The 17,948-nt window shown below is 36.5% G+C and overlaps 1 protein-coding gene across 3 annotated transcripts in view; it reads left to right on the top strand.

Moving 5' to 3' along the window:
* LOC128214717 (hillarin-like) overlaps positions 1-16,492 on the top strand; it is a 32,570-nt gene extending 16,078 nt beyond the window's left edge. For all 3 annotated transcript variants that reach the window (XM_052921339.1, XM_052921340.1, XM_052921341.1), the window contains exons 5-10: positions 5,789-6,007; positions 6,363-6,542; positions 6,841-6,923; positions 11,516-11,659; positions 12,906-13,061; positions 13,639-16,492. In XM_052921339.1, coding sequence (XP_052777299.1) covers positions 5,789-6,007; positions 6,363-6,542; positions 6,841-6,923; positions 11,516-11,659; positions 12,906-13,061; positions 13,639-15,238 — 2,382 coding nt within the window. In that variant the 3' untranslated portion in view covers positions 15,239-16,492. The remainder of the gene's footprint in view (positions 1-5,788; positions 6,008-6,362; positions 6,543-6,840; positions 6,924-11,515; positions 11,660-12,905; positions 13,062-13,638) is intronic.
* The last annotated feature ends 1,456 nt before the right edge of the window (positions 16,493-17,948 follow it).

The following is a 17,948-nucleotide window of genomic DNA, read 5'->3' as shown; positions in this document are numbered from 1 at the left end:
AGATTTCCAAGACATTTATTTCAGTAAATCAGCAGTCAGCCGTTTCCGATTTGAATCAGGTGAAGCGGTAGATATCAACAGTAGCTGACACATGTATTGGTAGTTTACACATTAAAGTGTAGACCACTAAACTACTTAAAGATCATTAGTCTGTTCTTACACAAGATAAATAGTTATGCGACTGTGTCGCAGCAAACCATTTATCTTCGTAAGTACACACTAGCAATCTTTAAACATTACTTAATTTCCTTAAACACAAATAATTAGTAATTTAAACAGTTAATGTTCAAACAATATCCTAAATCAGTAGTTAGATGTTAAACACGTAACTACTTGTGTAATTAACATATATGATTATATTATAAACATACATTCATGTTAAGGAAACTATTCTTAAGTCACATAAAGGACTTCTACTCAACTATTCAACCTTCAATTGTGTTACAGTAAGATTTAATAGCCTTGAAACTTGAAACTGTTTACTACAATAAGATATGTTGTTATGCATTTCAAAGCTGTTATACAAGGTTAACATTGATTATGCGGTTTTAGAAAGCTTGGTTACTTACAATTTCGTCAATAAAAAATAAGGTGTGTATTATTTGCTTATAACATTGTCGTTGGCATGTTGAGGTAGCGTCCGCGATCTCACTCACGAAGCGTTTGTCCGATCACCACCAATACATGTATGTGTATGTGCAGAATATCACGTTATGGAATTTCAATCACTTAAATTACACAAACTTTATGTTCGCGATATTACTCGAGGAGATTTGGTCCAATTTTAACCAAACTTGGACATGAGGGACAAAATGCGTATGGGTAGAATATCTCGTCCAAGATCGATAACCAGTTTAATGTAACCCCTTTTCAATTCATAGCAATTGCTCTTGAATTGCCTAAGTATCGCAAACTATGCTGTCCGCGTTATAACTCGGGGGGCTCATAAGTCATTTCCTAATTTAAGTCGACTTTATAGTCAATTAAGAAGAAATGTATACGTGTTTTTAAAATTAAAGTGTTTTCAATAAGGTCGAAGAACATAAAGTATTTTAGAAATTATTAAGTATGACCAATGAGATTATTCAATTAAGAAAGTGACTTGACATGGGCGGATCCGGGATTTGATGTTAGAGGGGGCGTAACTAAGGGGCGTAACCTTTAGAATTGCGCCCTTCCTTCAGGGGGTAGTCCGGGTGCGCCCCTCCCTGGATCCACTTGTGCTCAAGTTAGGACATGACTTGAAATGCTTTATATATATCGGCCCTGGGTTTAATTCTTTTAAATATTGAATACTCGTGACCCTTTAGGCATTCAGATCTGAAGAAGGTGTTCTTCTAAATACTGTCGCTATATCTAGTTCCTTTAACATTTTTTTACAATCGAATTTCGAAGAAAATGGGTTAATTAAGTATTCCTATTTTTGGTATTTCGATTGACCATTTAAGTTAGATGCTAAAACTATTTTTGCATGACAGGATCTTTGATCTCGTATACAAGTATGTTTAAGTTTATTCTCCTAATCTGGATACTGGTTAAACTGAACACTTAAAAAATGTAAATGAAGTTTTTAAAGCCCACAAGTACACTTAGCAAGTCACGATTTACTTTTCATTGACAATAGTCGCATCTGAACACATTTTATTGAAGTCTATATTGGCGACATATGCTATAAGGGAGGTTTATTATTCACCAACTGTTACCACGAATAAATAATCTGATTTTCAAAACACTGGATCATAATACAGTCGAAACCCGTTCGCTCAATATCGCTTGGCTCGATTTCCTTGCTGGCTCGAACTTGATGTAAAGGACCGATTTTTTTACTCTATGTAAGCTTACACGAATGGCTCGATATTTGGGAGGCTCGAAGTATTTTGGCCGGTCCTTGGGATATCGAGCCAACAGGTTTCGACTGTAAAACAATTTAAAAACGTTTTTAAAGCGCTTTCATTTTATTTTGTTATTCTATGAAAGATGAAGGATACCATTTTAAAATCCCGTCTTTGGCTATACTGATATCAATATAAGCTCGTCCGATTATCGAAGAGTAAAGGATTTAGGTATTGTCATTATAAAAAAAAAGCTTTTAAGATATTCACATGGAACTTGGAACACATGTTGCAGAAAACAAATCGCTTATGTGTAGCAAAGCTCATACTTTTGGAGTAATGCCCCTTTTCGACTGAATCCCTCCCCCCCTAAAAAACAAAAAACAACAACAACAACAACAAAAACACAACAAGAAAAAGAACAAAACAACAATAACAAAAAAATACAACAACAGCAGCAGCAACAACAACAACAACTACAACATCAAGACAACAACATCAAGCAACAACAACAACAACAAAACAACAGCAACAAGAACAACAACAACAAAACAACAAGAACAGGCGAACAGTGACTTATGATCCGCTGCACAATTGTCTCATTTTGTCAGATTGCTTCCAGACTTGTTTCGTAATGAATTATAACAGCATTCGTCTAAACTCGTCATTAATACTTCGTTTCATTACTATAAAAATCCAAATAATCTCTTTCTAAAGACCAGTATCTCCTTTACATAATATAATGCTATAATTGTTCAACTTTATTCTTCTATTGACAGACTGGCTTATTCGCATTTAATCATAGTAAACCCAATATGTTTTAGCAATATAAAACACCGAAATTCAATAGCTCTTATTCATGTTGTTATATAAATCACGTTGCAATAGTCTATACACGATGTTTCTGGTCCTCTATTATACACTGTCGTAATCGAAACAAAACCTTTTAAAGTTGCACTCTCACTGATATACCGTTTTTACAACATTTTTTGTCATGGAAAGAGCAAATTTCTGCGTATCTGCAAAAGAATGATGAAAGATTGCTGACAAAAAATCCAATCGCAGGTTTTCATACTTCCGTTCAAAAAAATATGTTTTATGACTAAAAGCGTTACTAACGGTTTAAGAAAAATGCATAAAACTTCAATTTTTGAACTTAAATATAAAAATCTGCGATCTATTTTTTGTCAGCAGTGTTATATCACTGGTTTCCATGCATTTTTGCAAAAATTGGCTCGTTGCAAGAAAAAAACAACAAGTTGTCAAAACGTTCAATCTGTGAGAGTGCAACTTTTAGGGTAAAATATATCAATGTTAACCTATCATGTATACAATGTTTGTATTGTTTACATTCCACAGTATTGACCTTAAAAGAGTTTGTGTACATTGATTTTGTACCTTTATTGATAAGATTTCTTTTTGTATACAAAGCGGCCTTTATCTTTTGTTTGTTTGAAATATTTGCTCAATTTAAAATACAAAAGAAATATCTATCTTATTTAAGGTAACACATGATCGTGAAAAAGTAGTTTTCCTGTTGACATTTATTCCATGATTCTACGTCATTGTCACAATATTCTTGAAATTGTAACCTCGATTAAAGCATTCAGGCATGGTGAAATATAAATTTTACTTATTCAGCATAGACGAATTAGTTGCTCCATTTGAGTGTAACAGAATCATCTCATTTTCGAATACAGTCAAAACTCGCTATGACATACAAAACATGTCTTACTAAACCGAAAACATTCGAAAAAAGTTCGACATAACCAGAACATTGAGATAACATGTATCTACTATGTACGTAATTTACTACATACACCCATTTCACGACATTTCGCAGCATGTATTCTTTAGTTAATGTAAGTCGCATAGGTGTGTTTTCATGGATACCAAAAATCAAGATGAAGCATTTGATGACAAACGCCAATTTTCTCCAATTCATGTAGATTGCAAAGAACTTCATTCATACCTTTACAAACATTTTCAACAACAATGACATTTTCGACTGGGACGATATGGCTTATTGTAATGTTAAAATGCCGCGAACTTCCCAGCAACCATCGTTTATTGTAAGGATTAGAATCAAAGATTCGACAGAACAGCAACATCCCTAAGAAAATCTTATTTATTTCCGTAATCCAATAATTATGGTGTATCTGTACATTTGAAAAAAAAACACTACGAATAATTGCATTAAAAACACTCACAAATTTGCCTTCAATTCAAATCAACGAGCCCTTAATTACATTGCCATTAGTTAAAACCTACCAACCATACATAATATTGCTGCCATAAGTTAAAATCAACAAGACGTCGATAAAATGGCTGTCATCACATTAAATAGATCAGTCATCGATCACATTGCTGCCATTAGTTAAAATAAACCAGTCCTCGATTACACTGCTGCCATCACATAAAATTAAACAGTCCTCGATTACACTGCTGCCATTAGTTAAAATAAACCAGTACTCGATTACACTGTTGCCATCACATTAAATAAACCACTCCTCGATTACATTGTCGCAACCACATTAAATAAACTAGCCCTCGATTACATTATCGCAACCACATTAAATAAACCAGTCCTCGATTACATTGTCGCAACCACATTAAATAAACCAGTCTTCGATTACATTGTCGCAACCACATTAAATAAACCAGTACTCGATTACATTGTCGCAACCACATTAAATAAACAAGTCTTCGATTACATTGTCGCAACCACATTAAATAAACCATTCTTCGATTACATTGTCGCAATCACATTAAATACACCAGTCTTCGATTACATTGTCGCAACCACATTAAATAAACCAGTCTTCGATTACATTGTCGCAACTACATTAAATTAACCAGTCCTCGATTACATTGTCGCAACCACATTAAATAAACCAGTCTTCGATTACATTGTCGAAACCACATTAAATAAACCAGCCCACGATGACATTTTTGCCATCAGTTTAAATAAACCAGCCCTCGATTACATTGTTGCCATCAGTTTAAATAAACCAGTCTTCGATAACATTGTCGCAACCATATTAAATAAACCAGTCTTCGATTACATTGTCGCAACCACATTAAATAAACCAGTCCTCGATTACATTGTCGCAACCACATTAAATAAACCAATCTTCGATTACATTGTCGCAACCATATTAAATAAACCAGTCTTCGATTACATTGTCGCAACTACATTAAATAAACCAGTACTCGATTACATTGTCGCAACCACATTAAATAAACCACTCTTCGATTACATTGTCGAAACCACATTAAATGAACCAGTCTTCGATTACATTGTCGCAACCACATTAAATAAACCAGTCCTCGATTACATTGTCGCAAGCACATTAAATAAACCAATCTTCTATTACATTGTCGCAACCATATTAAATAAACCAGTCTTCGATTACATTGTCGCAACTACATTAAATAAACCAGTCTTCGATTACATTGTCGCAACCACATTAAATAAACCAATCTTCGATTACATTGTCGAAACCACATTAAATGAACCAGTCTTCGATTACATTGTCGCAACCACATTACATAAACCAGTCTTCGATTACATTGTCGCAACTACATTAAACAAACCAGTCTTCGATTTCATTGTCGCAACTACATTAAATAAACCAGTCTTCGATTACATTGTCGCAACCACATTAAATATACCAGCCCACGATGACATTTTGGCCAGCAGTTTAAATAAACCAGCCCTCGATTATATTGTTGCCATCAGTTTAAATAAACCAGCCCTCGATTACATTGTTGCCATTAGTTTAAATAAACCAGTCCTCGATTACATTGTCGCAACCACATTAAATGAACCATTTTTCGATTACATTGCTGCTATCAGTTAATATAAAACAGCCCTCGATGACAATGCTGCTTTCACAATGTATAAAGACTGTTTAGTTCACATTTACCTTAATACCATATTATATTGATTCCAGATGATGACAGTTCAGTTTGAGAGCCAGAAGCGGGAATTGGAGAAGTCCCTTCGAGTGAAGAAGGACAAAAAGAAGGAAACGATGACGATAAGAATGAAGCAGAAACAGCAGTCGTTGACGTCACATATGGTGACGAAACAAAGCGAGCAGATGTTGGACCTGCTCGCGCAGAAAAAGCAAGATTTGAGGAAAGAGTTGGAAAAGGAACTGGAGGCACAGGTGAGAAACTTAACGACAGAAACCCTCAGATTCTCACTATTACTTGATAAATGTTTAATGATATTTTTTTACAACTGATGCTCTGCATTCGAATTCCGCAAATGTCGGCACAACTTTTAAATGCTATGTTTTTTAGGTTTTCATACACCCTTTTGCATATATATTACTTGAACAAAAACAAAGCTCTTTGAAAGACGATTGATTCGATTATTAAACTAGATAAAACACAGTTTTGAGTGAGAACTTCCCTATAAAAATGCAAGGTTTAAGCCACCATGCTTCTTCAATTCAGTGATACAAGTACATAAAAAGTCCAGTATGAAGTTTTCAGCTCATAAAAATGAATAATTTTCAGCCGCCTACAATGGTGGACCCACAAAATGAAGAAATTGTTAAAGAAATCATAGAAACAATGGAAGTCCTAGAGCAGCCGAAAAAATCCGAGCTTCCTGCACCCCACCCACCTGCGTGCAGGAAGACCGAAATCTACACGGACCCTAATGTGTTTGATGAATTGGACGATAAAGTCATTCAGGTATGTTGATTGATTACTATGGCAAGATTTTATTGTCTTTTTTCTTAAATCTGTTATTGAATGTTTCGTAAGGATCCTACTTTACTAAGGTATTTAGATTCAATCTCTTTCGCCGATTTAGTATCTAGTGCACATTACCAAACATAAATGTTTAACATGGGAATTGTTAAGCAACTCTCGTGAAAAAGAATACTTCTCATTTATGTACGTTCAACTCTCGCAAGCAATACCAATACCTGCGTGAGTGTATTTTTTCAATTATCCGCGTCTTCTTAATGTCCCCATATTTCTGCATCAGGTTGCACAAGACGACCAGATGACGTACACAGACCTTGTCTCCCAGCTGACTGATGGTCTTCTTACTGATTTGGAAAAAGTCAGGTAACAACTCTTAGTATCTAATTTTCGTTGTTCTGCATTAACACACTAAAATACAAAATTTCTCATTAAGCGACTATATCCCCAGTTTCGAAAGTTAGTCAAAACTGTGATACACGGTTTTTGTGTTATGGTTCGGTATAAATTTTTCATTTTCAAAGGTTGAATTCATCCTCGGTACCCATGTCATTCTTAACGTATACCCTCGGCTGAATACATTAAGTTGAATGCATCAAACGTCACACTCATTTAATAGGAGGTGAAATCCAGATGTTTGATTGGTCGCCTGAGACACACGTCATGCAATACGGAGTGTATGAATCGTGGGTGAATGCGCACATTCTCTGGACTTTTTTCCCGCGGGTTATTCTGTAGAGTTATTGGAATAGTAACACGTGGGTTCTAACGATGTTTGATTATGCATTGCTGAATTAATTTCACATGTTTCGTTATGTAATGAACATTTTGTGGTCAGTGTGTTGTCTGTTGTTTATCGTATCTTAATTTCGTAATGACAGTACATGCAAAGTAAAGGGACTTGACACCAGATGGCCCCACAATCGGCAAATACGGTATAATCTCAAAACTAGCCGATCAATACGAACCATTAGGAGGCCGATAATACATCATTTTACATGATAAAATTAGTATTTTGTGGCTGTCTCAGCTGAGTTTACCCGTTTAAAAATAGTGCAAAAATGGTTACCCGTTTAAAAAGCGCATAATGGTTTCATATTTAGCATGTGAAAGTCACGTGATTAGTACAGATACATACCCCGCCGCTATTTTTTTTAAATAATTATTAGGATTAAAGAGGTAGATTATAAGTATCTTTCATGGCCGAGAGTGTAAGATAGGTTCATTCCGACCTGAGCGTAGAGTGTTTTGCGGAAACGAGGTTTATTATACACGAGCGGCTATGGTAGATGCTTTTTCTCCCACCTTAGTTAAGCAAAATTAAGTGAAAATGTATTTTTGCTGGAACTCTTTTGTGCTTAGGGAAAATAATTGCGTATTGTGATATGCGATAATTCGTGCTTGTCATGGATATGCGCGCAGTGATTCAAATTATGTTTATAGTCAAATCGGTCTTTAAATAGTTCTAAGGAGAGTGAAGCATTATTTCTTGAAAGGTGCGTGAAAACTCTTTTATGGTGACATTTGATGCGATAAATAATTAATAAGTGTTCTAAATATTGCCACAAGACAAGGTTTCCATAATGCTACAGACGACAGTCTTCAACAAGGGAGGTAATTACTATGTGGTGACCATTAAAAAGGAGTTCCATACGGGCATTTTATCTTCGCCCTTGGGCAAGATAGGAATTTCTAGCATGGTTAAATTATTGAATCTACTTATCTGAGGTGGGAGGAAAACCCATTAAATTTCAAATTCGAAATTAACGCAAAAACTGCGAAGGATGCATGTGTCGTAAGCGATGTGAAACATCAAAATGATTAGATTCAATGCTTTTTACACAACGATATCAATTTTATCTAAGATTTTTGACAATCTTCTTTTTCTTTCAATGGTATCATCTGGTGTCTAGTCCTTTTAGGATAAATTACTTCCTTATGAAACAGAACCCGTTAAAGTCAATTTAAAGAATGTCGTTATGGCTAAATAAAGAGTTAATGACAATTTTCACAATGAATGAATGGAGGATGACACGAGAATCTTTTATCATATACGTACATTTCCAATAAATGTCTTGCCGGAGTTATTACCAAGAAAATGGCTGGCTTGTTGACTATATTTGTCCTTGATACAAGAAAACAATGCATTCAAAATAAATGTATCTTAATGTATTATTAACGAGATAATTGCAGAATGTTTCCCGATCGATCTACCATGTTTGTTTTGCACAAGATGCTGTTTTGCTCACAAATAAAACAATTCAACGCATTATCCTTGGTTTAAAGCTGCACTCTCACAGATTTACCGTTTAGATAACTTTATTTTTTATTTTTTTATGTCTTGGAATGAGCCAAATTTTGCGTAAATATCTGCAAACCAATGATATAAGACTGCTGACTAAATATTAGATAGAAGATTTTCATATTTCCGTTCAAAAATAAACGTTTTCTGGCTAAACGCGTTATTAACGTATTAAGAAAAATGCATAAAAACACCATTTGTTTGGACTCAAATATGAATATTTCCAATCTGATTTTTTGCCAGTAGTCTTATATCACTGGTTTGCATGCATTTTCGCATAAATTGGCTCGTTCCAAGTAAAAAAATAAAAAGTGGTTCAAACGTTCAATCTGTGAGAGTGCAGCTTTCACTTCGTTTTTAGTTGTTTTCTTATTCAAATAATGAATCAAAGTTATTTTCTTAACTATTATTATGTAAATTCATATTAAGTAGATTAATTTATGTGCAATCTATTAAATCATTCATCTTGTCTTATTGTTTTATGTTTAAGCTATTATTCATATGTTTCAATATGCTAATTTATTGTCATTAATGACTTCCCTTTTCAAGTTCTAAAACGTCTGTTCAAAATATATATGACGAGCATACCACCAAAAGGTTATGCCCAAATTAATAAACAAACATTTAACTTGCAGGACCATTTTAGTAAGCCAGATTGATGCCATACAACACCGTCGAGGGTTGAGGCATCTCCCCTTGCTAACCGAGTACTCTTTCATTTTAGTTCCACTATTCGAAGAATCGTCCACATCCAATACCAACTATATACAAATCCAATACACTTCATTCAATTCACTTTATACTTCACACTCTTGGTCTGTACTATCACCCGATTAGGTTACATAACTCAACATCATCCTAAATACAAAGTAAGGCCTATGATTGACTTAGTGTAAAGTTTTAGGGCACACTGTGTCGGGTTCAAGTTTTAGGGCACACTGTGTCGGGTTCAAGTTTTAGGGCACACTGTGTCGGGTTCAAGTTTTAGGGCACACTGTGTCGGGTTCAAGTTTTAGGGCAAATTAGGAATTTCACTGATACTACATAACGCCATCTTATTCTTAAACAAATTATGGCCTTTTATCGACTCAAAGTTTGGTTAAAGTTTAAGGGCAACTAATGCCAGATTTTGAGTGTTCAACGTTTTTCGTCACCACAATCTTGAGTCGTGAATACTCGGCAAAGTAGCCCACGTATAATTCGTTTCGGCACAACTGATACAGGTTTCCCCATTTAAAGGGAGGTAACACACACAATGTCGCTGTCAATTTGTTTTTCATCTATTATGTCCCTTTGTGCATTATATGTCTAACGTCCATGTCAATGTAAGCACTAAATCTGTACCAGTCTGTTAACAGTTTCTCCGATTGCCATGGATGCGAAGGATGTTTTTAGGTACTAGTTTACCATTCCCGGTCTAAATTCCCCAACTAAATGCAATCGGGCCATCTTATCGACGATGGAATTATATTTGAAACTCTGACTTTTAATATTACCCTAGGCTTAAGTTGAGATTTGTGATCTTACGATATTGTGTCGTACCCTCGTTGAAAAGATGACGTCACTGTGTGTTGATGTTTATAGTTGATGTATAGCCGTCCTCATTTGTAGGTCGTCTGTTTTTTATGAAAAAATAATAATAAAAAAATGACGTTTCGTTACAGCATCGGTGTTGTCGGCGACGTCCTCTTCGGCGTCAACGTAATGGAAAAACTTGACCGTGATTATAAAATTTCAATTGAAACTTGGTACAGATGTTGCCAGCTGTAAAGCAAGGCATATAGCTAGGGTTCTACTAGGGCAATTTTCTGTTCGGTTGAGTGGCGATTATACTTAGTAGTGGACCTAAATGTTAAATGGGCGTTAACGAGTTCGTCTAGAGATACTCCATATAATTTCTCTTACCGAGGGCGATTTGAGTTCAAGGCGAGTCTTCCCAACACTAAGTTGTACCTTATTTGGAAATGTCGTCCAGTACACTATTATATTAAATACGCCTAAAACATGACTGACTCAACGCTACTGTTCCAGGACTGGTCTTGGCTTCTATTTTCCGATTCCGAGGAATAAATGAGACGTTTCCCATTCATTGATCAATTGATTTCCCATTGATTGAAGACTGGTCACGTGGTAACCCCATATTTACAAAAATGGCGTTTATTTTCCGATTTCGATGAATATTCCGATGAATAAATGAAACATTTAAACGCTTTAACAGTTAGTCGACGTGATATATACGTTACAGGGTTAATAAGGAGACCCTATATGGGATACACGGGATGCAGAAAACCAATATGCATATTTAAGTTTGAGCTTTGCTCTCACACGATAAGGTTTCCTTTGCCTCGTTTATCATATATCTGGTCACCTTCTAACCCCGTTGAGCATAATAAGGTTCATAGAAAATATAATGCTCTCTTTGCGTATAATTAAGACGGTAAAAATGGGACGTGTTCGTAGTGGTACCAATTCTCCTGTTCCCCTTATTTGTCAAGGAACTGAATGTTATGAACTTACACGAGGTCCTGGACAGGACTAATATATTCCTTCACAGTTCCTCCCGCCCAGGGTGATGTTAACAGTCTATCACTTTATACATATGTTCCCACCAGGGAGATATAAACGTATTACTAACTTGTACATATTCTCCCACTAGGGCGATATTCCGATGGGTGACGGTCAAGGACCTGAATGTAATGGACTTTACCGAATCTGTGGACACCGACACGCCCCTGGGACTCCTGCGGGGAATCAAGTTCGGCACCGAGACTTACCACGTGCTTTTTATGAGGCTTTGCAGGTAGGATGCAAAAATATTATCTCCAATGGCAAAGATTGTTTTAAGGGCGACAATTAGGTTTTTGTTAAGGTTAACTTTTACTAATATTGTCAATCTAAGGAATAGAAAAAGTACGGTTCCAAGTCCTACCACGTGCTCTGTTAATGTTAATGCTGTAAAGTAATTGAAAAAAACCTTATAATTCCATAAATGCAACCCAAAGCCTTTGTGTCGCCATCGTCGTCGTCATTGCAGTGAGATATTAATATGAAACTTAGTACACCAGTTGAAATAGGCACATGAGTAGCAAGGCCCACTACTCCGGCTTTAACAGTTTTCAAGGTATGCCCCTTAACTGCATGAAAAACAACAACAGACGAGTATTTTCATCCAATTAATACAGTATTTTATCACAATGTTAATACTTTATATCTATTCACCATTATCTATTTTCTGTGCCGATGATTTTTAACCAATGATGAGTAACTCCATTGCCTTACTTTTTATCTAAGTTTAACTACTATTCATGTTTATGTGTCCTGTGAAGCGTTGCAGACACATGGTTATCACTTTGTCCGTCGTCGTCATCACTTTCCTATCAGATAATTAACATGGATGACTTGGTTAATATTCCCCAACTCTATACGTTGGCCATGGTCATTATATAACCCAAATCGATATTGAGGTAAGGAGGTTTAGGTCAAGGTCTTGGTTATCATTAACTTGTGAAGGACTTGTTATAGAGCTCTCAAACTTGAGTTGTCCTTTATTCATTTTTGGGTCAAAAGGTCGAAGGTGTAGTTACTCTTCCTAAATTAACGGGTTTCCATCAATTACTTGCGTATAATTTATTGAACAGTCCTTTGGCGGCATTCTGGCCAAAGTCATTAAATGACCCTATGGAAATTAGGCCAGTAGGTCACAGATGAATATTGTGATGACCTTGATTAGAAAAATGGTATCCGATCGATTAATTGCAAATTCCTTAGTGTTGGTTCTCACATTTTGTTGAACATTGGTTATGACGAATTATGACGATTTTGAGGTCAGTAGGTCAAAGGTCATGGTCGTAAAGATCCCTTAACATCAAATTGGTATTTCATTGGGTTCAGCATAATTGGCGCCAACAGCAGATTTGCAGTCTTGTAATGAATTTATGTTATGTTGACCGGACATAAATAATCAACTATCTTGGTATATTTACAATGCTCTTGAAAAAATATTTTTACATCGGGCTAAATTATAACCTTTTCTTATCTCTCCCTAGTTACGCGGGCCTTCACTGTGTGGAGATCAAGGGCCACTCGAAGAGTGTCGGGTATGAGCCGGGCATGAAGATCCAGCCGGAGATGTTTCAGAACACCTGGAACGCTGTCCTTATTGACGGCGATTGGAGGCTCGTCCAGTGCAACTGGGGTGCAAGGTAGGGAAACTGAACTGTTCGGCCCTTAGACGATTCGACCCAGTCAAATTCTGCCTCGGCCATCAGGGTCAACAGACATATTTGTACGGATACATAAAGGGAATTGACCTTACTGAAGGGGACTCGAAGTCTATGCAATGAAACAGGGAAGCAAAATACATGTTTGCTAACTCGACTGTACGACCCAAAATGTATTCTGCACAGCCCTTTTCGGCCCAAATAAATATACACCGGGATTATGAATTTTATGTTCATAATCAAGTTTTATCCATACAAATCGAAATCGCTGACAGCTTAAAGAAATGTTTTCGTTTCGAAAGACATAAATGTTAGTGCAGCGAAATAATCGACACCTAAATCTTTTCGTATGAATAATGGAATGCTGTAGTACCATTAATGAACGATTTGAAATTGATATTGTCCTTGCCTTATTATATTTTCGTCTCTTCGTAGTATTTTCAGTTGTCTGAAGGGGCGTTTACTAAACGGATTCCTATTGTCATGTCATTTATGCCACGTGCCTTCTTTGTATTGTTCCGTAATTATTCAACTAAGTATGAATCATATGTATTTCCAGACATCTCGTCCTAAACAAAGACCGGAAGCGTGGCGCGCCGAATGACAAGCCGCAGGAAAATGGCGTCAAAAATGGCGGCGGAAAAGACAAGGAAAAAGGCGACGACAAGTCCTCAAAATCCAAGGACAAAATCCGCTATCAGTACGATGAACACTACTTCTTGACCGACCCAGATGAATTTATTCAAGAATTCTGGCCGAACGACTCCAAATGGCAACTCCTTGAAGTTGCAATAACACGGGATGAGTTTGAGGCACTTCCGTTTGTCCGGTCCGTGTTCTTTCATTTCGGTATGCGGTTTGACAAAACCATGGGTTCAGTTATTGACACGAACGAGCGCGGCGGTGCCGATATTAGAATTCGCATTCCAGAAAAATATGAAAACGATTTAGTGTTTTACTATCAGCTGAGATTTGCTGATACGGAACGGAAACTTGAAGCGACGTATCGTGGTGCAAATTTAGAACGTTTCGTGTTCCAGACGACCATGGACAATACAGCCATGTTTAGCATTCATGTTCCTACGACGGGCGAATACTATTTTGAAATATTCGCTAACAAGATCGACGAATCTAACAAAATCGGTGCTGTGGAGGACACCATTTCACCATTTAGACTCAAATGTGCGTGTAAGTTTAAAATCCGCTGCAAAACTCTGAAGGGCAAAATGCACCCACTTCCGGATTGCGCCGCCGGTGAATGGGGCCCCAAGAAGGCCGTCAGACATTTTGGCCTGCAACCAGTCGTAACGGAACCCTCAGACACCTCATCAGACAGCGGAAGTACCTCAAGCAATGATTCCCCTGAAAATCCAAAAGCCGGTATCCTAAATGTCGAAGACTCCATCAGCTTAAAATTCCGAATGCCTATGCAGTTACAGTTTGTGGCTAAACTCAAAATGAACAATGTCGAACAAAAATCACTTGATCCATTTGTGTACCATTCCGTTGAAAACAATGTTCTAACCATTACTGCAACGATGCCACAGTTAGGACAATACGGCCTTGACCTTTACGCTAAGCCAAGAAGCTCTGAGGCGAAAACGCTTTCGCACGCTTGCAAGTACCTGTTGAATGCAGTGAAGGTTTCACATCCAGTAGAACTACAAAAAATCAACCGATCATTTGCACGAAGAGGTACAATAGGACCTGCGCCATCATTCGAAGAAATGGGCATTAAACTGAAATCTCACACGGATCCACAAATAACAATGGAAGAAAATGATCATGAAACGTGCATTGAGATTGAAGTACCAGAAGATATTGAAGTCTCCTGTCAATTAATGCGTGAGCCGGACGAGGAGCACAATGAGTACGTCAAAACGATTCGAGATGATAAAGATCGTCGCTTTGTTAAATTCAAAATAGATCTTGCTAAACATGGGAACTATTTGTTCTGTATTTATGCGCGGCGCCTGCGCAGTGATGGGGGTACCCCGAACGTGTTTAATTACGTCATTGCGCACAAGAAGAAAAACCCGTTGTTTGCGCAGCAAAACGCTGTACCGGAACAAGTCACGTTTGAAGAGAAAAAGACGGGTGGGCTGCTACGGAAATCTATTTTTGGAAGCAAGAAAAAGGATAAAGACAAGAAGAAATGAAAAAAAGTTGTTTTATATGATAACAATTTCACAACAGATGAGACTAAACATTCTTGCACTTTAGAGCGTCCAGTGAAAAAAGTGTATAAATAAGTTCATTTTTCAAACGGTATATGGGCATAAGTGCATGGATAATTTTCATTAACTATTTTGTTTCTGGTGTGTTGTTTACTTAAATAACATGTGTTCAGATTCTTGGGTTCAAAAGCAATCAGGCTTAAATTTACGGCGGTTTATCAAAACTTTGTTTTCGTTTTTGTGTTTTTGCTACTTGTGTTTTGTTTGGTTTTGTTCAAGTAATTTTATGCAATGGTCAGTTTAAGCTATAAATGATATTAAATGCAACACGCTTATTTCATCGCCATTGATGTATGCATTTTCATTATCTACTTATCATTGTTTATCAACACAAAAATACTCCGGTACCAAACCAATGTATCCATTCTAAACACATGAAGTGTATGCTTTCCTTTCCACATATTGTCAACACAGCATTTTGTTTATTACATATATTACATATGATTCGAATATGTTTTTTTTTCGTTCTTTATTGGTGGCATTGTATGAATGCTTATGTTTACCTAAGAAAACTATATGACCGAGGTTAAAGTATAACTGGACGGAATAGGTAAATTAAAGTGTGTGGTAAGAAGTTGAAAAACTAAATGATATGTCAAGGACTGAGTGACTGTGTGAGTGAGTGGGTTTGTGTCTGGGTGAGTGAATAAAGAAATCAATTCTGAATGGATTAATAATAATTGTACTAATGGAGTAGTAAATGAATGAATGGATTGAATGAATGGATTAAATGAATAAATCGATTGATTGACTGATTAATTGATTTATTGATTGATGAATGAACAACGGACTAGTGTGTCAGAGATAAATAAAAGTGACTATTAACTATTACCGATACAAAAACATTGGGATTGGATTGTTAAGGGTTATTTTACTCCTGTCTTATTAAGCAATGGTGAAATTATATGATGCTAGGTATGGTTATAAATCACTTACACATTTTGTTCGAAAAGCTCGACATGGAAGTACAAGTTACAATTATAGACTATAAGCACGCCCTAACAGGTCAGGCAAGTTGTTCAACCGTGCTCCAATGGGGTATATTTTGTTTATGTGTAAGGCTTTGTGCTAAATTTAGATATTAGAGAAATAAGATCTGATTAAATCTTGTGTTTGTATTTATTGCTTATATTTACAGAGATGTATTGTGTAATCAAAATATTTATATTTTCAGTATGTTTGTTGTTGCTTTTCTTTGCTATCCCCTTTGAAAAAGGCATGGGAAATATATACATTAGTTGCGTTGTTACTACGGCTATAATTTCAATGCTTTATGACTCATTTATCCGCCAGTCTGTCTCTTAAGCGTACCCGATGTACTACTATGTGAAATGTGGATGCATCAAGCTTCTAAGTGAACATTTCTAACTTAGTGCAATTGTTCGAATTAAAAACAACGATAATTTAAATACCCTCTATTTTTGATCAGATTTATGCATATGCTTATTTTATTTGGATCTTTTTTCTTTCACGGTGACCTTCACTAAAGAAATATTGGGATTTTTTGGTTCCGACCAATACATTTTGAACTACTTGGTGTAGTCTTCAAACTTGGTATTAACATTGGTCGGGGCTTGATTGTAGCTTTGCATGGCTTCTGGCAAAATGAATTTGTGAACATCGATCCTGTCCGGATGAAGAATGCCCGATATACGCCTAACGTTTTGACGTTTAAACCACGTGATACGTACACCGTGTGAAGCTCCGTGTTGGTTTGTACGGTATTTTCAGAAAATTGCTTTTGTCGGAAAACGCTTCTCCATGCGTTACGGAATAAAATAGTTTAACGTTGGAAAATGCGCCCGAACCTCGAACAGGACATGCATACACATTTTTTTTGTCAAGCTACGCACCTGAAGATGTGTAGTGGCCTTCTTGTATCATTATGAAGTTGTAAATGGTTTTGACAGAGGTTTTTATCAATGTTAAAGCTTAATCATATCTTTCTAACTGTATAAGTCAGTGAATTTGTTAAAACCAAATAATATAGAAGTGGTTTTAATTTATCTTCCGGTTTCGACTTTCGGCCACCAGCAATTTGTTAACGTTTTAGTACTTAGGATGGACATACTTTAAAGCTGCACTCTCACAGATGGAGCGTTTTGACAACTGTTTTATTTTTAACCAGGTTTTCACATAGTGAAACCTGGTTATTAGAATGGCGAACGTCGTTGTTCGGGCGGGCGGGCGGGCGGCCGGGCGGCGTCAAACTCACCTATGAAACTGAATAACTTTAGTAAGGGTTAACATATCTTGACCAAACTTGGTCTATAGAAAGAGGTTATGGGTAACTTTCATGGGATTGCGTTTAGGGTCCCTAGGATCAAGGTCAAGGTCACTGTTACTAAAAATAGAAAAACGGTTGAAACTGAATAACTTTAGTTAGGGTTGACATATATTGACTAAACTTGGTCTATAGGAAGAGTTTATGGAGACCTTTCATGGGATTGCGTTTGGGGTCCCTAGGGTCAAGGTCAAGGTCACTGTTACTAAAAATAGAAAAACGGTTGAAACTGAATAACTTTAGTTAGGGTTAACATATCTTGACTAAACTTGGTCAATAGGAAGAGTTTATGGAGACCTTTCATGGGATTGCGTTTGGGGTCTCTAGGGTCAAGGTCAAGGTCACTGT

The sequence above is a fragment of the Mya arenaria genome, chromosome 13 (assembly GCF_026914265.1).
Source record: "Mya arenaria isolate MELC-2E11 chromosome 13, ASM2691426v1".
Taxonomy (NCBI): domain Eukaryota; kingdom Metazoa; phylum Mollusca; class Bivalvia; order Myida; family Myidae; genus Mya; species Mya arenaria.
This window is presented reverse-complemented; position numbering and strand designations above follow the sequence as displayed.